Source organism: Megalobrama amblycephala, linkage group LG21 (assembly GCF_018812025.1).
Source record: "Megalobrama amblycephala isolate DHTTF-2021 linkage group LG21, ASM1881202v1, whole genome shotgun sequence".
Lineage (NCBI taxonomy): Eukaryota > Metazoa > Chordata > Actinopteri > Cypriniformes > Xenocyprididae > Megalobrama > Megalobrama amblycephala.
Genome location: NC_063064.1, coordinates 18,178,469 through 18,203,782, shown reverse-complemented (window position 1 = coordinate 18,203,782; position 25,314 = coordinate 18,178,469). Strand labels below are relative to the sequence as shown.

Below are 25,314 nucleotides of genomic sequence, written 5' to 3'. Positions count from 1 at the left end.
TGAAAACGTTTTTTTTTTTTACTTGACTAACCAGTCATGATTTGACTGTTGAGCAACAAGTAATTTGTCTAGCAATGAATACTTTTATTCAGCACAGACCCATTAAACTGATAAAAAATGAAAGAAAATACTTTTGTTACATAAGATATTTATTACAAATAAATGCTGCATGTTCGTTTGAACTTTCTATTCATAAAAGATTACTGAAAAAAAAATTATCAGTTTCCACAAAAATATTAAGCAGATCAGCTGTTATCAACAGTGATAATATGTTAGAAATGTTTCTTGATCACCAAATCGCATAAGATCATGTGAGACTGCTGAAAATTCAGCTTTGCCATCATGGGAATAAATGACAAAAATATATTAAAACATATATATTTTAAATTGTATTAATATTTCACAATATCACTGTTTTTATTGTATTTTTGATCAAATAAATGCAGCCTTGGTGAGCGTACGAGACCTATTTTATTACTGACCCCAATCTTTTGAACAGAAGTATAATTATGACGACCGAGGGAATTTCACTGTGGGTGGGGCTACCCATCTTAAAATAGAAACCAAACAATTAAAAAATTGTCCTGCTGCTTATTGTGTTCCCAGCTTGTTAAGACAAAAAATTTTTGTTTTTGTCATGTTGGGCCTGATTAGCACATGTTATCTCCAGCCTTTCACATGACTAGAGATTATTCTGTAAATAATTTTGAATTGCCAAAATAATGACTGTTTCCAAACATACAGAATACCACAGAGATTATGCATGCATCATTTGTATTTTTCTACTTTATGGACTTTTTGTGGACTGTTGGAAAACAGTCATTATGTTTTAGTCTGTTTGCCACTAGTTAAGATCTTACCATTTGGGAATCTTCTCCACAGAGTGGGCTGTTTCCTTCACAGGCCTGTCCGGCCTTTGCTGCATTCATGCCAGCCTGACACCTGCTCTCTCTCAGAGCACCTGAACAGCACTGCTTCTGGACAACACTTCAACAAAGCAGAAAACATTTAACAATTTAATACCCATTTCTAAAAATCAAGGCTGTCAACACAGCAGAGGTTTGTGCAAAAGAAAAAAGAAATGCACTACTGTTCAAAATTTGTGGTCTGTAATTACTTAATAAATACCTTTACATAAAAGATTGTTTCTTTAGCACCAAATCATCATATTAGAATGATTTTTGATGGATCATGAGACACTGAAGACTGGAGTAATGGCTAATGAAAATTCACAATTTGTTTTAATATTTTACAAAATTAAAGCCTTGGTGAGCATAAAAGACATCTTTCAAAACCCACAAACTTTTGAACTGTATTATATTAATTATATTATATTATATTATATTATATTATATTATATTATATTATATTATTCACAACTAATCTCTTTTTTATTCTGTTGACAGCCAATTTTATGTTTCTCTTCAGGTTTATACATTTAATTGCGGGTAGAAAAAAATGCATTGCCAACTTTATAGAAACGTAATATATTTACAGAAAATATTTTCATTTTTTATATACATGAAAATATATAGTTTTATTTTATATTTAAGGAAGGCTGTCCCTCATTTATATTCTCATCATATTTAGAGGTCCATGGCACCAAAAAGGTCAAAATTCTCTGGTTTAGAGGGACATACCATACTTTGGAAACTACTAGTTGCAGCTGACCAATCAGCCGCAGCCTTTTACATTTCATTTGCATAGACAGAAAATTAGTATGATTTTTAGTCACTCACTCTGCTTACTGCTTGACTGATTGCTCAACGAAGTTGTACTGAGAAGCATAGCCAAAAATCTGAAATGGCCAGCCAGCTTACCCACACACAGAGCTGAGGTCTTCTGTTTTGACAGGCATACGGTCGCAGTGCTGGTTCTCCTCAGCCCATTTCTGCCCAGCCACACAACAGCTCTCCACCAATCCTGGAGGTAAAAGCGCCGAGAGGACAACCATCTCACACATCAGTTTTATCTTACATAAACCAGACAAAAGAATAGAGAGTTTACAGCGAAAGCTTTTCTGACAAGAAAAGGGCAGAGAGGCAGACAAGAAACTGAGCATTGATAGAGCCCCAGAGGCGAGACAGACACGAAGCCCAACTCGGATCCATAGAAGAAGCATAAAAGATGTAATCTGCAGCCTTTGTATAGAGGGAAACAGAGAGACTGACTCAAAGAGTTGATGGGACACAGTCATGGTTTGTGCATCATCATAGGCGTCATTAGCACAAACTAACTCAGCCTTCCAATATTTGACTTTAAAAAGCACCAATTTTGATAAGCCAGCTATTGAAAGCAAATTTGAGAAGCATATCCGCCTGATCTTTTCAACAAATCGTCATACAAAGAAACAAGAATTTAGTAATGACTCATTTCAAACACTTGACATTTTGAATTACTCATCCCTCAGTGTGAATGAAGGCCCGAATTAAATCCAAATTGTACAAAATCAGCTCGTGGGAATGATGGATGAAAACCATATAAATATAGTCAGAAAATATGACCTTTCTATTCAGACATGCTGTGAAACAGCTAAATGAATTTTATATGATTGAATTCCATTTCTTCTACGAGTGTAGAGAGTATAGAAATGTAGAGAGGACTTGATAACATTAAGTCTGACAAGGGTAATTTTATATCAGAGTCTAATAGGGTAATAATAAAGGCTGCTTAGGTGTGAGTCTTAAGGCCAAACGCTAATATTCAGCGCTAATGTTTGGTGCGAACAATACTTTGAATAGAAAAAATGGATTATCATGGAGTTGTTCAATCCGGGAGCGAACATTCACCTGCAAAAGGAGAATAAAACGGGGCTAGTGGTCACACTAGGAATTGGTTATTTTTGCCAATTTATAAATTGCTTTGTGTGTCATAATTGTTTATATTTTGCTTAAAAGTCTGTAAGATTATTATTATTATTTTTTTTTTTACAGTAAAGTAAAGTTCCATTGTTACATGTATATAGAGGGACATGTCATGTTGTGTGTCAAATAACTGTGAAAATTCTGAATATTTTTTTTTTGTAGCCAATACTTTAAAGGATTAGTCCACTTTTAAATACACTTTTCCTGATAAATTTACTCACCCCCATGTCATCCAAGATGTTCATGTCTTTCTTTCGTCAGTCGAAAAGAAATGAAGGTTTTTGAGGAAAACATTCCAGGAGTATTCTCCTTACAGTGGATTTCAATGGCTACCAACAGATTGAAGGTCAAAATTACAGTTTCAGTGCAGCTTCAAGGGCTTTGAACGATACCAGATGAGTAATAAGGGTCTTATCTAGCGAATCGATCGGTCATTTTCGAAAAAAAATACAACCGTTTATGCTTTATAAACAAAATATCGCCTTGAACGTACTTTCCGCTTCCACATTCTTCATAACGCTTACGCTGAATGTCCTACGCCTTCCCTATTCAAGTTACGGAAAAAAACGAAACTGGCGCTGCGTTCGTTCCGTAAGTAGAATAGGGAAGGCGCCGCGTAGGACATTCGTTATGAAGAATGCGGAAGCAGAAAGTACGTTCAATGCGATATTTTGTTTATAAAGCATAAACGGTTGTATTTTTTTCGAAAATGACCGATCGATTCGCTAGATAAGACCCTTATTACTCATCTGGTATCGTTTAAAGCCCTTGAAGCTGCACTGAAACTGTAATTTTGATCTTCAATCTGTTGGCAGCCATTGAAATCCACTGTAAGGAGAATAATCCTGGAATGTTTTCCTCAAAAACCTTCATTTCTTTTCGACTGACGAAAGAAAGACATGAACATCTTGGATCTCATGGGGGTGAGTCAATTTATCAGGAAAAGTGTATTTAAAAGTGGACTAATCCTTTAAGGCCGAGGTTCTCAGCTGGTTCTGCTTCAGGATACAGATTTTACATTGGACAAATGATGACCAATCCAGTACTAAAGTTGTCAGCTTTCCCTGCTGTCTACAATCTAGTCTCAGCCTCAGACGTCACGCCCATGGCTCACTTAACTGGTAACACTTCAAAGTCGTCATCTGGTTGGTTGAATTCTACAGGATGTCCAGGAGACATGTGTGTCACGTTCTTTAATGGTTCACAAACAAATGCCATGACGCAAAACCCCCTCGTGGAAGAAGAACGCTGTCGTGTTTACAACTGTGACAATGAACGCTGGATTTTCAATAGTATGTGAAGTTCGCGGCTCCATTGTTGCGGTAAACTTGCACAACGTTCTTGAATTAATAATTTATTAGATGCACGTCAGTCATCAATGTTTTCACACCCCTAAACATAACATGGAACAAAACAAAATGTGATTGGTTGCATTACATGTCAGTCAAACGTCCTCTTGGGCGGTCCTTGGCCAATGAAAGCTGCGTTAGAGTCCAGACCTTCTGCCGTCAGTCTGAAGGTCTGCTGGCTACACGAGACTATCTACTATCCAATCAGAACACACCTGTGACCCTTTTTGAGGCCTCGACCCACCAGTTGAAACCCACTGCTTTAAGGTACGCGTTTATACAAAAACTGACTTTGAAACTGACAACTAGCCCCCATCTCCTCTATAACCAGACACATCCATGATCTGTGAATTTACTTGGAGAAGATATGATTGTAAAATCGCTTGAGCAGTGCCATGAGGCCCGAAGCGCTGGAAGATTCCTGGAATGCTTGACAGGGGTCACAAGCTGTTCCAGGTGACTTTTTGAACTTTGTGATAAACTTCCATCTGTACTAAATATCTCAGAAACAATAGGGCCCCTAAACTATTTATAGCTAATCAGTGGACAGACATAGAAGTAAACAGAGTGGAACGTCTGATTGGCTTTCATGCAACAACTAAAACATACTAATTCAGTCAAATGTGAAATCTGTGCCTGCTGAACTCACAGAAAAAAAAGCTTGCAGAACTGGAGCATTTGTCATTCACAGTTCGTCACATCCCTCGTGTGTTCGTTTATTAAATATTTTGGCTAATTTGATTATGCTAGCAGCTGCCAATAACTGCATAATAGTCTCAACTCTGCTTTGCCATTTTAATTTTATATTCCTCAAAAAAAAGTCTGCACATTTTGCCTGGGCTTTTACTTACAGTATATGTGAACAGCAGAAGTTCTGGAATTAATTAAAAATCTCAAATACTCATTGTTCTTTCTGATTAAGTCAGACAAGGCATCATCAACAAAAAAAAAAAAAACGAATATGATTTCCAAAGCCCAACAACAAGGGGACAAAAGGTATCTCTTCCATGCTGTTGGTTGTTTGGTTATTTCCAGTTTTGTTGCATTGGATCAAAATCCCGCTGCTCTTAAATATCAAACATGACTGAGAAGAGATTGATTATGGAAGTTGAGAGATAGTATCCTATGACAAATCCCTCAAGTACCACAAGCAAAACCAGAAAAAGGATGAAGAAGCACCATGTGTTCTTAGTTTTCTTTGCATTGAGAGTACAATGTGGCATATAGCATTTTCACTTTCAATGTGAACAAAAAAACGGTGTGAAGCTGGAATCTTGTCATGCCGCACCTGGTTTATATACAACAATATTTATTAGGACATTCTGTAATGGTTAAGAAGAGTTTAAGGTTTATCTATAAATATATTCTTCTAAATACAGCAGAGGAAAAACTCATTAGCAAAGTGTCTCCAGAGACGAAGTGTGACTGGTACTCTATTAAAGAACACAAAAACTGACCCAGAGACAAAACAACAGTTGCTTAACAATCAGCTAAAAAAAAAAAAAAAATCTCTGCTTTCCTGTTTAACTTTCACAGCCATAAAATGTGAGTGATGCCCCTTTTTGAGCCTTGAATTGTATTGGAGTTTGTTTATTTGTACAAGGGCATTCATGTTGTGTTCCTCCGTTATTCAGTGTATGTCATTTTTATGATACCATGAAAGCAGGAAAGCTCAAGCGATAATTCATATTGGCTTCGAGTTTCTGCATTTTGCTCAAGTGCAGCAACTATTAGGAATATGCAGCTCCTAACTACTGATGAAATAAATGCACTTTTTGAGCTCAGAAAATGTAGCACGAGTCTTTCATTAAGCCCAGACTTATTTCGCATGAAGGCCTTGTGCATTAAGTTAAACAAAGCTAATGCTTAGGCTTTGACTTTATTGAAACATCCTTCTCAAGAATTTCCTTCAAGTATTTCTTCAAGTATGAGCCTGTTAATTCTTAGTATTGATCACACTGTTGTTGAGGTCTGTAACACATCCCATGGATAACGCATGGTGATAAATGTTCACATGAAGGGGTGGGCGCTAAAATGAAGGCTGTTGCCATTGCTCTGTTAGATCATCATTAGGTCATCTGTAAAGCAGATGGTTGCAATACAAAGCGCTCTTCAAAACAGGTCCTCTTTGAGCTCGACAGATTTCGGCTTTTCTTTCACAGATGGTCACAGAACATCTGACAAGGGAGATTTGTGAAAGCCTTGGATCGAATCAGTGAACAGTAGGTTGGTAACAACTAACCAGAAAATACAAAAAGAATAATGTCTGTATTCTCAAAAATTAATGAAAGGTACTGATTATTCAATCATCATTTATGAATTAGAGCGGCTCAGTTTGTAAATCCAGATGAAAATATTTTTTTGTTGTTGCCATTTTTAGCCTTTTAGCCATTTAGCTTTTCAGAATAGCAGCTTTTTGCAACATTTAATGTAATATAATATAAAGTAAAACAAAGTTAACTGTGGTTAACATTATTTGAAAAGACTTTGTTTTGCTCTACATTTTGTTCACATTTGTTGAACAGCGGCTCTTGAGTAATGTCAACCACAGACCTTATGTTACTCATAAATTCAAAACTGCTGTTCTAAAATAATCCATTAAAGATTCCCAAGAGAACTCATGGTAAATTAGCCTAGGTCGACCTACAATTTGACGTCAAGACTGAACAGCTCTGTTGGGTTACACAAATGCTATAATCAGCCACAAACTGCTGATTTAGTCACTCTAATGATCTAATCTTCTCAAAAGCGTTCATGGCCCACTGGCGTTCAATGACATATCTGTGATGACGAACTTGAGGTCATAAGATGAACTTCAGTTAACCATATGCCCCTTTAACTAGTTATAAAGTCACATTTTGACCTCAAAGCGGCAATTGTCTGATCTTTCTGGGCAACCAAGATGAAGTGCTCTTGACGTTGGTTATTTACTCCCAAAGCAGACAATGAGAGATCCATTGTTCATTCCCACAGAAAAACAGATGTTAAACAACCAAAATATTTATTCTGTTTTGTTTTAAACTGTTCTATCGAACGGCACAAATCGAATCTTTCCTTCCCAGTTTGAATCAGGATGTTCTATATGAATGTATTTAGAAAGGACAAAATACGGAAGAAACATCAACATTGTGCATGCATCATTATGATATATTCCATATACAAACAAAAACTGTACATCATCAGCATAATGGTGTTTTGAGAATATTGACATTTTTCCTGTTATTTGGACTTTAAACAAGACACTGTGGAACTAAACACTTCTAACTAGACCCAGACGCAATCTGCAGACGCTTTTGAGGGAAATCGGTGGAAGTTTTAAATGGGATAAAATAAGTTAAATATATTTGCCATTATATATTTAATAAACAAACCAATAGGGGGATAGGAGATGCATATAAATTCTGCAGGACTTCCTTAGGCTTCCTAAGAGTGACGGTGTAACACAGTTCGTATGTACGGGAAGAAGGAGGCGGGAACCGGCGAATATTCGACAAAACTTTAATTCAAAATAAACAAATAAAAAACGAAAGTAATGCCGGCAGACCCTCGCGGACGTCTGCCGGCCACACAAACATAATAAAACATAAAATAAAGTCCAGGCCTGGTCCAGTCCTTCACTGTCGTCGCTCCTCCTTTTATGCTCCCGGAGCATAAAATAACTCTCGTGCCACCGGCCTTGCGCCGTTCCCTCACGGCTCTCGCCCGCCCTGGTCGCCACATACCCCCATCGCTCCTCGCAGGCCGGGGTGTACTCCCGCGACTGCACTTATTCCCCCCCGGAGTCTCGGCAGCCGCAGCACCTGGGGGTCAGGACAGACAAGACGAGAGAAAGGAGACGGAAGCAAGGGGAGCGACAGGACGAGAGAGGAAAAAGAGAAAAAAAAAATTCTGGGTCCGGCTCCCAGACACACTGCCGCTCGGTCCTCAGCCAGCCGAGAGGCTCTTCCTCGCGGTGCCATGCAATGGCACTGGATGCTCGGTGGACGGCCCGATCCTCGACCGCCTCCTGGTGGCCGGCGATGGCTCCTCCGTTTGAGGGCAGCCGGCAGCGAGTCCGGCATCCCCTGCTCCTCCCCTTCATGGCGGACGGTAGCAGGCTCCGGCCCACGGCGGACGACGGCACTCCTCCGCTCCCTCCAGGATGGCAGCCACCCCACCTCGTCCCAGGAGCACGGCATCCGGGTCCCACCTTTCACAAGGCTCCAGTACCACTGCCTCGGGCAGCCTCTCGCAGTCTTCACTCCCGCGCTGCTCGAACTCCGCAGCACCGCGATCCCCCTCAGTAGAGAGGGCTCTCTGACAGCATGTCCCTCCTTCCTCCCGGGTTTCGGCACCAACGTAACACGGTTCGTAGATGTGGGAAGAAGGAGGCGGGAACCGGCGAACATTTAACAAACTTTAATATATAAATAAACCAAAAACCAAAGGAAAGTAATGCCGGCAGACCCTCACGGACGTCTGCCGGCCACACAAACATAATAAAACATAACGTAAAGTCAAGGCCATGTCCTCTCTCGTCCTTCACTGTCGTCGCTCCTCCTTTTATGCTTCCGGAGAGACTCAAGGCCGGTGCGCCTCCCAGGTGGAGCTCATTAACTCTCGCGCCACCGGCCTCGGGCCGTACCATTCCTCTCGCCCGCCATGGTCGCCACAGACGGATATTAAAATTATTTAAAAACCTCACTCCATACTCTTAGACCAGGACAAAATGTCACTTCACAGCTGACACAATTTAAAATCTGAGCATTGTTGCAACATCTCAGTCAGTTTTAACAGTGACAAATACACTTCCAAACACTGATAGGGCCACTAACTCGCAAAGTACATCTCTTTGAAGGGCATTAAACATTGCTGGCTGCATTTCAGCAGAGGGCCCCAAATGTACATTTTCCCATGTACTTCTAAATGTGCAGCATACTCGAAGTTGTTTTTTAATAAACAATATCTATGAAGTCAGCGCTTTGAACAAGTGCCTGAAGCTTTTCAATTTTAAGCGTGCATGCCGAGCCACTCTCTGCTCATGAATGAAAATTGATTTCTTCTAAATTAGTAGACTTATTCTCACATTACCCCTGTTGAGTGGTCTCCATTTTTTGTTTTTCAAAATCAACTAATGGAAAAGGCACTGCACAAATAGGTTTAAGAAAAAAATATGGCTTGCCATGGAAATTAGACATGGACATAATGTAAAACCAATACCATGATATCTTCTGAACATCCCTTTCTCTTCCATCATTATAATAATTGGCACACTCGAAATGACAAATGACGCTCCATTCTTTATCTTAAACCTCTGAGCCATTCTCTAACTCTTAATAGCATGAATTCCTTGTTATTCTCATTACTCTAGCCTATGAAAAGCAATATCCCCAATCTAAATTCCTCTCTAAGCAAAATTAAACCGAAAACATTTTTAAAAATCTGTTCAAAACATTTTATATAATATTAAATTATTAAATATTATATGTAATATTTCAGCTGGTTAAACTTAGAAATGAAAGTTCACCTGTTGCCTTACAAATTGTGAGTCAACTCAACTAAACATAAGTTAACTCAGCTTGAGGATAGCCTTTGTTTCAACTCACAAATAGTCAAGACAATGGATTACTTGAAGTTTAATTTTTAAGAACTTATAAACTTGAGTTCAAAAATTAAACAAAATAATCCATTGTCTTGACCACTTTTCCTTCCTTGGACCACTTTTGATAGATACTGACTACTGCAGACCGGGAACACCCCACAAGAGCTGCAGTTTTGGAGATGCTCTGACCCAGTCGTCTAGCCATCACAATTTGGCCCTTGTCAGTCTCGCTCAAATCCTTACGCTTGCCCATTTTTCCTGCTTCTAACACATCAACTTTGAAGACAAAATGTTCACTTGCTGCCTAATATATCCCACCCACTAACCGGTGCCGTAATGAAGAGATAATCAGTGTTATTCACTTCACCTGTCAGTGGTCATAATGTTATGCCTTATCGGTGTATATGCACTGTGAACTAACATGGACAAACAATGAACAATTGTTAATAGATGTAAAAAGATATTGTTCAAAGTTAGTTCATGTAAACTAAACAAATGAGCCCTTACTGTAAGTGTTACCACTAAAATAATTCGACCTAATTCATCAATTAAATCAAGTACTTTTTATGCATTCAAAAGCATTTGAGTAGGCCTCATTATTTTCATTAACTTATTACATGAGCATCATTAGACAGCCCTTTGTTCATGTTAACTCCTATGTGTAAACTTATGTTAAACAGCAATCAGCATTATTGCATTCAGCATCTCCTCCGACTGTCATTCTTTTGTAAATGACACAATACTCAAGACATCCTTTGATAACTGTACAAAAAGCCTTTAGATGCATAATGCATTTTCCAGGACAATGAACTCCCAGGCTTTGTTTTCAACATAAAGTCTCTTTGTTTAACGAGTCTAATCTCTTGCAGTGACCTGCATCCCCATCCGGCTTTCCGTACTCAGTCAAGTTGTTCACGTCTGGTAATCTATCACTCTCAGGAACACGTCAACACACTTTTGCGTACAAAGTAACATCCAGGAAAGAGGCTGAGGCGTAGCCGGCATGTGTCAGTGAATTGTGCGTTTTTGCTAATATGAAGTAGCACAAAGAGGAATTAGTCTGGAGTCCTGCATTCCAGCACATGCATTCCAGGTCAAGTAATTTCCTTTTCTGCTAACCGATATCATTGCTAACATCACACAAACGGTTTTTGCACACTGCCCAGTAATAAACTGAATGATTTAAAGAATGAACAAAATTCAAGATAAAAAACCCTAATACAGAACTGCTGTTAGTGTTGTGAGCTTTGCTTGTCCAAGTCTTATTGGTCAAAGTCCCTCTTCAATGTATAATGTATAAAACAATATATTAAAGTATGTATTTATTTAATAAAATAAATAAAATATTATATAATTTATATTATTTAAAGTATAAATAAAAAAGTAAGCACATACACATATAATAACAGCAGACAAAGTCATCAACACCATCGGTATGACTCAGCAGATGGATTTACATTACTGTCATAATCAGAATCTTTAACCAATAATCTCTTCATTTCCTGAGAATGATTACTGTCTGCCACAGTGCTGCACCTGCCACAAATGCAACATCCAATAAAATGATTGGATCTGGACAAATCACCAGCCTAAATAATATCAGAACTATGAACCACTCTTCCACTTGCCCACTGCATTCAACACCTTTTCCAGTAAGGGACTATATTTGCCTCCTTAAATTGCATACTGAACACATAGTTTGGGATCCACTATTCTATGGCATCACTGTGGAAACCCCATTTTGGAAACCCCCTTTTTGAGTGTTCTGTTTTTTAGGGCAGACTAGCTAAAGAACTAGTGACACACATTATAAATAACAAGATGTTGTTTCTTATTGAGTCAACAGCTGCACTTCTAGCTAAGTAAGAGGAGATCTAAAGACCAAGGTCAGCCAGACTGGCAGACTTGTGTGAGCAACTTCTAACATGCTTATACTCAACCTCTTTTGTCTAAACTCTTATATAATAAACAAACCCTTTGTTAGATTATTGATTGTGGAAGATAAGTCCTTGCTAAGAGCGGCATTGTTCCACATTGTTGAGAGAGATCCTTATCTTAATTGCTCTTCAAATTACAATCAACTCCCTACGTTGATTTCTTATGGCATTTAAAGCAGTTGATGAGTGATTTTCCAAAACAGACCTTTCACTCACTAATACACAAAAAAAAATTGGTGTTGAAACTTTTCACTCAGAAATTGCTACTAAGGTTATGTTTACACAATGTACTAAAAACAATGTACTAAAAATAGAAAAGTTTTTCCATAAAAAAAAAGATGTTTTTTGCATACAGACAACAATGTCGTTAAAATGACCAAAAAATGTTGTTAAAAGCTAAAAATGTTGTATTATGCATGCCAGGCCACTAGTTGGCGTGCTGTTCTGAAAAAGAGGTGTGTTCAGGCACGTTATTGGCGTGTTGCTATTTTGAGGCAACTGAAATAGACTGCCAACTGAAACCCGGTCTAAAGTCAATTGCGCACATTTTTTTTTTTTTTTTTTTTGTTATTTAAAGAGCGTGTTAGTAACATGTACCTATAGGCGAGAGTACAACGCTCGTACACAAACGCACACAGGGACGCACAACAGCACACAAACATGCCAAATATTAAAAATAAAAGGATTACAATGTAAAAGATTATTATTGTGTGCATAAAGATAAAAATGCTTTAGTGGAATCTGGTTTGTCACCTAGATGGTCTGCTTCCTCACTAGAGAAGCGGTAAGTTTTTCCACTTGCAAATTCCGCCATGTAAATAGCGAATCCACCGTGGTGCGAGCGCAACTGGCTTTTAAAAGGGAATGGGAGATGAGACTCTGATTGGTTTATTGCACGTTATGCCCAAAACACACCCATTACTCATTAAGAATAGGGACAACCCTTTTAGACCATGCACCATGTGCGCTGACCATTTTTTCCCATTGACAAACTAGCAAAAGTGGATTCGGACACTCCCTAAGTGCTTAGATTGTTAAAATAAGGCCCATAATACGCATGTGCATGATGCCATTTTCACATTCGCATTTTTGTAGTTTGTACACGAAAACGATAAAGGTATCGTTTTCAAAAGTTTGCATTTTTTTAATGCCCCCAAAACGCTGTTGTCGTGTATGTTTTCTGTTTTAAGTTGAAAATGGTGTTGTGTAAATGAGCCCTAAATTACACAAAACATTACAAAGAACCAAAGAAAAATTGAAATAGTATTTTCTTGTAAAATGTGTTCCAATAATCTAATCTTTAGCTGCAACTTTGAAAAATTATTTTTTACATTGTATACGCATGATGCCCTGTTTTTACAAACAATACAAGGCATAAGGTGAAATGGAATAATTGATGCTGGTCTAATTTAAAAACTAGAAACAAACAAAAGGAGGAAAGCCCCAAGCATTCCTGGTTGTCCAACTGCATTCCCAGATAAGCTAAAAAACTTCAGTAAAGTGAGGGCGGCACTGACCAACAAGTCAAACTTTGGTGTGAATGTGCGTGAAATTGGCATCAGAAAAATATGGCATTATTCACTCCCCCCCTCCCCCCTAAAATCTCATATGGGGTTCATATTTTAAATGCCCTGCTTCAGAGACTTTGTTGAATATTTTTCTTTCAGAAAGAGTCATGGCAGCTTTTCTACACTGTCTGTCAGCTCAGAATAGAGAATTACTGCTCCAACTCACATATTTCAGGGGGAACAAAAAGAACCAGAGGTGCAGTGAGAATAAAGGGCAATTTCTCAAGGACAGTAAAACAGTAAGACACACTGGCAAAAGCCCAAACACACGGGCCTACTTATATTTCCTATAGAAAGGGCTACATAAGCATAAGAAAACGATTGGTCAGTTTTCTTATGCTGGTGCATGAACGTGGACTTGAAACGAGAAGGTCCTTGGTAATTGCAGTGTTTTCTGAAGCACTATGGGCCTATGGGAATTGAGAAATCACTTCTGCTGAGAGCAGCACCCAGTCGCCTGGCTCCGAGAGGCAATAACTGGACCTTTTCAACCGTTCTGTGAAATGATGTATTCTCACGGTGACTTCAAATCATCCTGTCACGCTAGGCATAAGGACAGAGTTTAATAGGGCATCTCATATTTCTCCTAACTCAAAAGGGCCTGAATGTTCGGTTTTCTTCATTTCATACCATTCTGATATAGAAAATCCATGCCAATTACAAAGAATACGCAGCTTGTAATTTTCTGGAGTGATAAAATCTATGTCATTGGCTGATTCCTGCATGCCAGACAGTTTTCCAATGGTTTAAAATTCAGTTTTGTGGCGTTTAGTTAATGTCTGGTAGCACTGAGGCTATATGCATTTGTGTACTTGACAAAATTAACTTTTAGCAGATATACACAACCATTCAAAAGCAAGTTTTATTAAAACTAAATTAATACTTTTATTCAATAAGGATGCATGAAATTGATCAAAAGCAACAGTCAAGACATTTATAAAGTTACAAAAGATTTCTTTTTCAAATAGATACGCCCTTTAGAACTCTATTCATCAAAGATTCCTGAAAAAAGTGCATCACGGTTTCCACAAAAACAACTGTTTTCAACATTGATCATAAGAAATGTTTCATCAGTACCAAATCAGCATATTAGAATGATTTCTGAAAGACTGGAGTAATACTGTCATCACAGGAATAAATTAATTGTAATACTATTTCACAACATTACTGTTTTTACTGTATATTTGATCAAATAAATGCAGCCTTGGTGAGCATTGAAGTCTTCTTTTAAAAACAGTGAGAAATCTTACCGACCCCAAACCTTTGAATGGTATACGCAATTGAAATTTACAGTCTTTATCTTCTGGCAAAATAACCAAAAATATTATTTGGGCACAAATGGGTTTTTTTTCCAAACAAATGCTCTCTAAAATGAGAATGTCCCTCCCCACTAATACCACCTGACATTGACCATGTGTCGTAATAGAACAACTATTGGCTTTGATGAACCCTTTTCAACAAAGGAAAGCCAACTTCACCTGTCATGATGTCTTTAAATTTCTCAGTTTTTTTTTTTTTTCTATGTTTTTAACAGTATATTCTCCCAGAAGACTACATGTGAATATATAAAACAGATCCATACAACAGAGGAAGTGCACATTCAAATCCATATGTCCCAACGCAACTCTTTCTCATGTACTGATACAGTCAAGAACACAGACTCTGTCAGGGGACGTAACACATCCTTGATCAAATTGTATTTTTCAGCTGAAACAGGCATGACAATCTGTTCCCAGTCCTGCCCAACATGAACAAAAACACCCCAGCAAGAAGCAAGCTCGCATTCAGTTCAATCTTTCGTATACAGACCAAAAAACCCGTAGAGAGGAACCTACTCCACAACAGACTCTGACACTCCTGTAATATTTATCACAAATGAGAAATGTTATCGCACTAAACCTGTGATTGACATCCACTGACTCTCTCTGTGATTTCTTTTGTGTGATTTTTGGCTGTGCTGATGTTTCAAATGATGCTGTTGGAGTCTCTGTTGGACATTTAATCTCCAAGCTCTCCTCCATCAGAGCCCTTTGGACAGACAACACTGCCTGTATATGGCCTTGTGTGCTTCTTTGATGTATAGCACTGACATGCATCAATAGTTGCGCTGTAAGCATGATAAAATCATGAATTTCTATGGTTTTTCCATGGAAACTAAGATGCAACCATAGGCTATATGATGTATCACTGTCATGATGTCACATTAGCATATGACCACCCATATCAACATATAAATTAAATATTAAGGCCTACTCAGTATTCAGCAACATGGTAGGAGCATTGTTACCTATTGCAGATGGTAAAATATAAGGAAGATATGCTTTCCCAGTGGAAAGCAAAAGTTTGGGGTCGATTTTTTTGAGGTTTTCAAAAGAAGTCTTTTATGCTCACCAAGGTTGCGTTTATTGCAGCCATGGTCAAAAATACAGTAAAAACAGTAACAATACTGTGCAATATTATTACTATTTAAAATGTTCTATTTTAATGTATTTTAAAATGTAATTTATTCCTGCTATGGCAAAGCTTTTATCAGCATCATTACTCCAGCCTTCAGTGTCACACGATCCTTCAGAAATCATGAATAAATTGTAATTTGCTTATTTTGCTTTGAGAGCATTCTTGTACTCAAAAACTTTGGCCGCAAAACACAAAATCATATGAATGTGAATTCATATATTCTGAATCTGCAGAATATATGAACAGAAAAAAAGAGATAGATATCTTATTCATGGATAAGTGTAAAAGCTAATCATCAGCAGTTTTCACTGGGCAGAATACAAACTTTGAGGGTGATAGGCAAGATTTAAATGGATGTTCATTTTAACACCATATCCACTGGTTATGAGGATCACTGCCATTTATCCTAGCACAAACTCATATTTTCAAGTATGCTGAGAGCATACATTAGCCACAATGATCTGTTTTTCCATTCCATATATTTTGGACACAGAGGCCATTCAACAAATCTATTGACGTCTCATATACTCTCCACAAAACCTTTCTGGCCTCAGCTCTTGGAAAAAGCAGCCAACATGATTAAAATGAAGTATCCATCTTTTTAGATTAACTGGCCTGATTTGTTAAAAGCCAATAACAGGAATTTGAATTCTAAAGTAATACATTATTAGTGGTGATGAGTTACATGTGAGCATATGAGGCATCACACCACTTTAGCAGATTGTGCATGTTAATTATATTTATAAATCTCTGGCAAAGAAATTCATCTTGACTTTATTAGACACTTTAAAAGACCAAATCAGTATGGAACTCAGCAAATCATAAACCAGATTTCTTCGGGCATAAACTGATGGTAAGTTAGAGGTGAAGCCCTAGGTATACTACTGTATCTTCAATGTAGCTTTCATGCGTTCCGGTCTGTTCTGTTTATGCAGTTTTTCTTTGACTACCTTGTGAATCGACGCCATCAGGGTACGGTTGCCACCTTGTGGATAAACTAATTACTGCAAAAAAACTTAAATGCGCATGTGCGACCTGCGCATACAAAGTATGTGTGGTTACAGTACGCGCGTAGTCTTCCGAGGACGAAATTCACGTCACGCGCACTGTATGCTGACGCTCGCGTACGCGTAAAAAGTGAACTATACTTAGGGCTTGAGACTCAAAGATAGGATTTTGAGAAAATATGTGAACATCTGAAAATATGTTCCTTGTGTTTAATTTGAATTCAAGATGCCATTCTCATTGAAGTCCTATTGAAAATTATGTTTAGCCTTGGGTAACAAGCTAAAAAGCATAAACAAGCTGAATATGGTACCATAGTGATGTTTCAAATGCAAATCAAGAGTGATATTTTGGTGAAGCAGGATAAAAGCCACTAAAGTGACATTTCCTTATGAGAGTGTGTTACAGGAACTAACAAATCTCAGTACAAACTTAAATGTAGACCCGACTTCCTGCAGTAAGTGTCAGCCTTAAGGGTAAAAAATAAATCTCCAGAGCCTCGTCTTTATTATTATCTCTGTATGGCTCTGAGTCTCTTTAATTCTTAAATGCGAACAGAGCCTAGATGCATTTGAATGAGAGGAAGACAGGATCACAAATCACTGCATTACTGCTGGCAGTAAACATTCAGACGTAAAAGAGAATATCAACAAAGTGCTAAAATTCCCACTAAAGCAAGACACCACATGCACATACAGACGTATTAGCACTAGCACCTTTTCATCCCAAGCAAATAGGAGAGCAGTGTAGGTTGATTTCGACACATATTCCTGATTTCCTCCACAAATCCATCTTTTGATGATTGTGATTGCTAATAGTCTATTTCATGCAATGAACATATTATGCTTGTAACAGAGCTCAATCTTAGACCAAGAAAACACAGACGCTCCGACTTTCAAAATAAAAACTGTTCACATATTCTAGGAATTACATCAAACACTCTCCTTTAATAACTGCCTTGGTTCAAGAAGAAACCGATCAATAAAACTTCACGGTAGACAGTCCATGAGCCCTCAAATGCGTGTTTAACTCACTCGTCCTTTCAAAACCCCTATATAGCTGTACCCTGGATTTTGCCTAGGCTTAATGGGACTAAATCATTTTTTCCATCTTTTTTTGGTCACAAAAAACATGTCTCATTTGGTTCCAAATAACAAGTTTCCCATAGCCGGACGCTTATCTCCATTGCAGACATTCATGATCGGTGGGTGAGATGCATCATGCAACACAAACAGTCTAGGCTGCTACCTTTGACTTTAAATTCAATGCACATGTTGGTAATGCCGGTATGTGCAAAACGATAAACCGCTTTTCTGCCAAACATATTATCAGTGCAGTATGCCTCCACTTTCCCTGATTATCATACTCATGCAATGCAGAGAGGCAAACTGTTGAGAGCTCCAAGTGTTTCTATCCGGTGAGAGCTGCTTATTTTGAGCAATGGCCAACTGGAATCCTGCAAGATAACTAATTCGTCTCCTTATCTAACTAATTGTGCAATGTTGCCTTTTGGTTGAAGTATTCTGTCACAGTGATCTGGGCTGACCCTTCCAGCCTAAGATTTAACTCTTTACTATTATCAGGGAATCCACTTGACTGAGAGGGTAAGCTTTACCAGCACTGTTTTAGGGCATCTTGTCTTGCCTTGGTCACAACAAAAATAGACGTTCACTAATCTTACAGAGACAAGCTGTATACTGACCGTGCCTAAACAATGAAAGCTATACAAGACAAAACAGTCTAATCTTGGCAGCCAAACAGTAACTAAACAATGAGAAATGATAACGGGTTGAGTTATTCTATGCTATTTAAAAGGTTACATGCATCAGTGTTATGCAAACAACAGTTTTACATTTGGCAACAGAACGATCCATTATCCATAACCTCTGGAACAAAACTGAAACCTCTATATGGGCGAATCTCATAAAAACATTTTTAGGTCACATTTCACAGCAAAATCAATTCAAATAAATTATTTTACTTAAAGAAAATAAAGCCCATTATTAAGATTGTTTGCATTCTGACATTGTTTTCATGACAATTCAGCCCATTTTCAGCTAAATTACGGTAATGCTTCCAGATGTTAAGTTTATTTAAATGGCGATTCTGTTCATGTTCCACCAAATGAGCATTTAAAGTCACTAAATATTAAAATATGTATACTTTACAATTAAATACTAATATATATATATATACTATTCTATTTCTTCCTTTTAATTTTGCAGTGAAATATGACCTGGACATTCTTGTCAGGTTTTGTCATCCATATTCACCCATACACTCTATGGGATTTACAGTCCATAGTACAATATAGTATTTTAATAAGAGTCAAAAAATGTTACCTATTATAGTCTAGCCTTGCCATCTGAACTTGATTCAGTGATTTCGTCACGCGATATTTAGTAGGCACTGGGAACGTATTGAGTTACGTTGGTCCCTCATTCAAAGGCCCAATTAAATATTTCAATTCCTGTACAAGTCAAGATGAATTATGCAGACAAAACCCATAAACACCTTTTGGTTCAAAGTCACAAGCCATTTTCCAGTCAATGGTGTGTTTATAGCTAGTAATGTTTTTCGCTAATTGAAGCTTGGAGCGTGCTAAACGACACAAGGGTGTTAGGTGGTGTGTGAGTGAATATGATGACTGAGCGAGGAGGATGTTCCCAGCGGGTGCAGTGTTTGGCTTCGCGATCCAGACGGCCCCCCTGAGTTGAATATTTATGCTCCAGCTCACTATTCCTAGGACTAGTGAGAGTCCTTACCATTTACATGTCGAAATCAAACATGACAGCAAACAGTTTTTCTAAGCGCTGTGTGATACCAAAAATACTTTAATTGGTAACCTGCCATGTAATCTGTGAAAACAAGTCACCGTAGACATCTCAAGAGAGGCCCGTTTGTTTTGTCTTGTCGTACCACGGGGTACAAAGCCCGGTGTATTCCCCGGCAATGTATTACCATCATCTTTACACAGCTGTGATTGTCTATGGCAAGTTGCCAAGCACTCAAAACGAGAGTTTATGGTACCAGGTGAATGTCAATTATAAATCACATTAGCATTAATTATGCACTAAAACTCTTCAGCAAAACAGTTCAGCACTTGAAGCACCGAATAAATGACAAGCAATTGCTTGTTAACTCACCCTCCTCCACCCTAGAATGAGTTCTCAGGGTGTTGTCTTTCTCTTTCTCCTCTTCTCTGGAGTTATACACGCTGTGGAACTGTTTGTTTGAAGGTGGGGTGGTTGGACTGAACTTAACTGGAGAGAACAACTGCCACTGATGTTTCCTCTCAAGCTCTGTGTTGTGCTCTCCCAAGGTTTGCACATGTTCTGCTCTAGGGTCTTGGTGCTCAAGGGGTTTTATGTGCTCAACACGATGTTGATTGTGGTTTACAGAAGGTTCTCTGTGGTCCACTGAAAGCCTTTTGTGTTCTTCTTCACGTTCTGCTTCTGATTTTCCATGTTCTGGTATTGTTTCAGTAGGGATGGTCACACTTTGCTTAACAGGATCTGGACTGCTCAGGATATGTTCATTCTGATTACCAAAGGCTGCTTGAATGCCATCAAGGCTAGTAGTTTCATTCAATACAGCTGCTTTTTCCTTACTAGACTCTCTTGTGATGGCTTCATCTTGTTTGGAGCTGTCTGTTTCCACAGTATTGGGGAGAAGTGAATGAATTTGAAGTGTATCTGATACACCGTCCCAAGCAGCTTGCAATGAAGTTGTGGTTTCCCAAAGCGGAGATATAGTTTGCTCAATAGTCACTGGAGAGTCAGTAACAGTCTTGCTGTATGTGGTGTCTTCCTGTGAGGTGTATGTATCCCCATCAGTAGTTTCTGCAGGAAATTCGAGCTGTTCATCATCCGTTAGGCCCTCTTGATTGGTGTTGTCTTTATAAAGACTAAAGCTCTGGATCTCTGTGGTATCTTTGTGTGTGGAGAATCCCACTCTGTTTGTAGTTTCCACAGGAAGGATGAAATGCTCCCGGTCTGTTTTATATTTCAGAGGGCTGAATAGCTCATTTTTTGGTTTGTCGTTATGAACGCTGACTCTCGTTTTGTCCGTTCTGTCCTTATAGAAAGGAAACTGCGGCCTGTCTGTTGTCAACTTATGAATACCAAACATCTCTCTCAGCTCTTGTTTGGCTCCCCTGTGCACACCCTGGCGGGGGGTAAAATGATCTGAACGAGATACCGAGATGATGGATGACTCCGTAGGAGCTGCAAAATCACGCAGAGATGGAGCTAAGGAATCAGTGGGTGGATAATCATAGTCTTCTTCATCCTCTTCCTTCTCATCTACATTTCTCATACGCAGCTTAAAAGGACGATTGCTATCACTGTGCAAGGGAAATTGTTTGTTCAAGGGACTTCTAGAGCCTTGATGGTTAAAAATCTTTTCTATAGGGTCTCGGTAGCGTCTCTCTGGTGTACTTTCCTCAGTTGGTGTGGTTAGCATGGGTTTTGAAGCACGCCTTGGGTCACAGTTTGGAATTGGATAGCACATTAGGTTCCCGCCTCCATTTGGGCAGTGGCATACTTGGCAAGGGTCAATCTGGAATGTGTGTCCAGCCTCGTACTTCTGCTCCGAGTGAACGCATCCAACTCGCTCGCACTGAATGCACCCGTCCGCTGGTTCCGACAATTCTATGCAGTTAGCCGGAATCTCAGGGCATGGAATAAAATGGCAGCTGATCCGTCCACCTCCTTGCGGACAGGAGCATTCAGTACTCCCAAAGTCCACAAAGTACGACTCGCCTTCTGGAACCTTGCCATTTCTGAAGCCAGCGCTGATGCAGTCGTAATACTGGTACCCCTCGCACATGCAGCCCGTTCGCACGCAGGTAGCGCAACAGGCTCCGGTGTCCAAGACTTCTTCGATGCAGTTGTGCAATTCAGGGCAATCCACACCAGTGCAATCCCTTTGACAAAGGCAGCCGCTTATACTCAGCAAAAACACCAAGTTCAAGAGGCCACGGACCATTTTGACTTGGTACCTGATGTGTCAACAGCTGATAAATGTCTCCAGTACACTCCAACCTCTCCAGAGCCCAAACACTCAGCTCTCCTCTTGTGAACTGCAAGCAGTCAGAGAAACCTTGAACAAAGAGAGAAAGAGATGCAAGTTAGAAAGCACTCTGAAAATTTCCTGTGGAGTTCTTCCAGACAGCCTAAAGTCAGTGTGTAAAAGCCAACATCTGGCTTCACAGTTGAGCTCACCCTTCTAAGACCATCCCACATTTTAAAATCACAGGGTTGTCCAAGCCTGATCTCATGAGCAAGTTTCCCCTTAATCATGAAGCACCAGCATTCAAGCTCATTACCATTATAGGGCCGCCACACGAACGGTGTATTCAGCGACATTAGATTTTATAATTTTCCATTTGATGGGATCTTAAAAGCTGCACCACACCATACAATTTCTCTATTATTTTTGATTGCTTTTTCTGATTTGTTTGACATTTATGGGACAACTGTGATTTGCTTCAGTTAATGCAGGTCTAAAATGAAGGTAGTCATACTGAACTCTCATTTGCAAATGGCAATACCAACTGAAAGGACTCAATTTGAGGCATTCAGTGCAGACACAAAGCCATTTTTGTAGTTGATGAGGTGTTTTGTGGGTTAAACATAGAGGGGATTTAAAATAATTCAGCAAAGCTGTGTTTTTCTGTAGTAGCGATGACTACAGCAGACTACAGCAGTACAAGACTTGTTTCTAGCATTGAAAGCCATTTGAATTGCTTTCTCTTCAGCAGCTGAGAAACACATTCTGTTTACTTTGGAAAACCATTGGAGTCCCGAGGCCCTGAACGTTTAGATTTCATGGCAGATGAAAGGAACTGCTTTAATTGTTTCCAAAAAAACACGATTAACCTTAATATCTTAAAGTCTGGGCAAAACATTTGTCTCTGCTACATGCCAACATGCCATTTGCAAAGTCTAGTCTACCATCTGATTTAAAACAACTGGTCTGTCTAATTATACAACCTGTATGAGTTAAAGAGAGAGTTCATCCAAAAATTAATGTTTTCCTTATTTACTCTGCCTCATGTTGTTTTAAAATGTTTGACTTTCTTTCTTATGCGGAACACAAAAGGTAAACTCTTTATAATGTCAATGAATGAGACTTTTAAAAGATGCAAATTCACCATAAAGGAACAATAAAATTGGTCTGTACGCTACAGCAGGCTATATTCCAATAAGTGTTGTGAAAGGAATATGGTAGCTTTATGTAAGTATCTGATCTTTTTTTAATCAATCCAATTCTCAAAACCGATTTGAATGATTTGTTCAAGAATCAGATTGATCCAGTTCTCAAGGTCAACTCACTGAGTCAGTGCAATGCTAGGGTTATGGTTAATGCTATGGTTTATTTGTAAAAAAAAATAAATAAAAAAATAGGGTCTGTTTTTAACACAAATTGGGAATTAGTCGTGTGGGTATCTTTATAGTGTATCTTGTAATCTTCAAAACTTCTGTGCTCTACAGGAGAAACATTCAGAAACATTCAGGTTTGGAACAACATGACGGTGAATGATGACAGAAATGTTATTTTTGGGTGAACTATCCCTTTAGCAGTCAAAAGAAATAAAACGAAAATTATTCATTTAAATTATTAGATATACGTGCACTTTAAGCATTAAACCATCAATTTAAGCATATAAAAATGTAATGAGGTAAATCGAATTAAATTGAAAAAATAACTACAAAGACGACTGCATGTGCCTCCTTATAAAATTACAATGGTAACCACAGTTTCGGCCAAAACCCAAATAAAAATGCGATAATTAGACGCAACACTTTCATCAAAAGAAAATAAATGAAATGACAGGAATATTCTGAATGTTTTAAAATATACATGAAGAAGATTCCATATTAAACTATTATTATCCTATTTTATTTAGTAACAATACCTATCTGATATTCTGGTAATCTGTGATTACCATGGTAAAATATGGTAAGAGCTGTCAGTAACAAATGCAGACACTTAAGGCGCGCGCTCAAGCAAAATAACTATTTCAGTTCAACTTTTCATGTGCAAAAAAAGGTACAAACAATATAAACAAAAATCAGTAAAAACAATCTGCAGCCAGTGCTGTCGATAGTCTTCACAAATCGGCTATTGGAACATAAAACTTGGTTTTGGTAATTTTTCAGAGCATCGATTTTTTTACCATACACGTGAGGACTTTTGCTGACGTTACTAAATAAAAAGCGTTTTAAAAAAAGTTTTACCTTGCTGGAGTCATGCTCTTGCGTGCGTCCATAGGTTAGAAGTTACAGCCAACTAACTTGCCTTTTCAAGCCTACACAGTGCAGCTTAGAGTGCGTTGAGAATTGTAAATGGGAGGGACAAAGTTGGAGACCTCCATACGGTGCCTACTTTCTGAAGCAGCCCATTCATACAGTACAACCTTAACATAAAAACATTCCTGCTGTTTGCGTCTTAAACATCAGAAAATTAATGGTTAATCAGATCATAGTATTTTGAAAACACCACAGAATATAACTGTACCTTACATGATGGACTCCCAAAATGCAAAAAGATAAGCAAGTAAATAAATAATGTAAACACAAATAAATTCCTACATACTTACATTAATAAATAATTAAAATTTTGGAAAAGTTTAACATTATACCTTATGTCATTTTTAAAAAATAGTTATAAAATTTCATTTTATTTTATGTCCAAGTAAAGAGTAGGGACCGGAAATCTTAGTATTATTCTTAAATACAGTAAATACAGGCTGCAGCTCTAAAGTTAATCTTAGATAAAAGACACATTCAGCTCTAGGCATGTCTGTAACTCTCAGCTGGGTTTCCCAAACACTTGTGTGAAATTCCTTACACCACAAACAAACCAAACTCAGGAGAGTTCTTCACTACATAGTTGGTTTTGTTTAACTTGTTAAATTGTTGCTTTTGCACTTAGGTTTTCCCCCTTCAAAGCCATGCCTGCTTTGGGCTTTTTGAAATCGACACCATGACGAGCTTTTCTTATGTCTACGACGCTGTTTTAAAGGACCTTACATGTACCTCTCAGGAGCAGGGGGCATCCTTGTTCAAACAAAGACCTTGTGCCTACCTCGTCACTCAAGTTTGTGTATTCCGCCTGATAATTTGATTCATTTACATTAAAAAGGCATTTAAAACCAGTGTTGGGGAAAGTTACTTTTATGACAAAGTAACTAATTGCATTATGTGTTACGTTACTTTTGCCTTACTTGTTCTCACCTAGGTTGGGGTTGCTTGATTGTTTTTTTTTTAAGAAAGTTGCATTTTTGCCAAATGTAAAGGCTCTTTCCAGTGCTGCCAATTTAGCGATTTTGTCACTAGATTTAACGACTTTCCAGCCCCTTTTGAGGCTTTTTTCCTTTTGAGCCTAGCGACAAATTGAGCAACTTCTTGGACCTTATCTAGACTCAGTGACTCGACCACTGATCTATATTTATCTTAATTTATAAAACGGTTAGTTCCTGTCATTGATTCTGATTGGTCAATAGCTGTGTTTTATCAAAGTCCTTTAAGGCAAGTGCTTCAGTGC

At 38.4% G+C, this 25,314-nt stretch overlaps 1 protein-coding gene across 2 annotated transcripts in view; it reads right to left on the bottom strand.

Moving 5' to 3' along the window:
• The window catches only part of fbln2 (fibulin 2), a 59,802-nt gene extending 35,653 nt beyond the window's left edge, over window positions 1-24,149 (bottom strand). For both annotated transcript variants that reach the window (XM_048172432.1, XM_048172433.1), the window contains exons 1-4: window positions 24,006-24,149; window positions 19,908-21,864; window positions 1,821-1,923; window positions 861-987 (exon numbers count right to left, since the gene is read on the bottom strand). In XM_048172432.1, coding sequence (XP_048028389.1) covers window positions 861-987; window positions 1,821-1,923; window positions 19,908-21,750 — 2,073 coding nt within the window. In that variant the 5' untranslated portion in view covers window positions 21,751-21,864; window positions 24,006-24,149. The remainder of the gene's footprint in view (window positions 1-860; window positions 988-1,820; window positions 1,924-19,907; window positions 21,865-24,005) is intronic.
• Window positions 24,150-25,314: the final 1,165 nt, after the last annotated feature.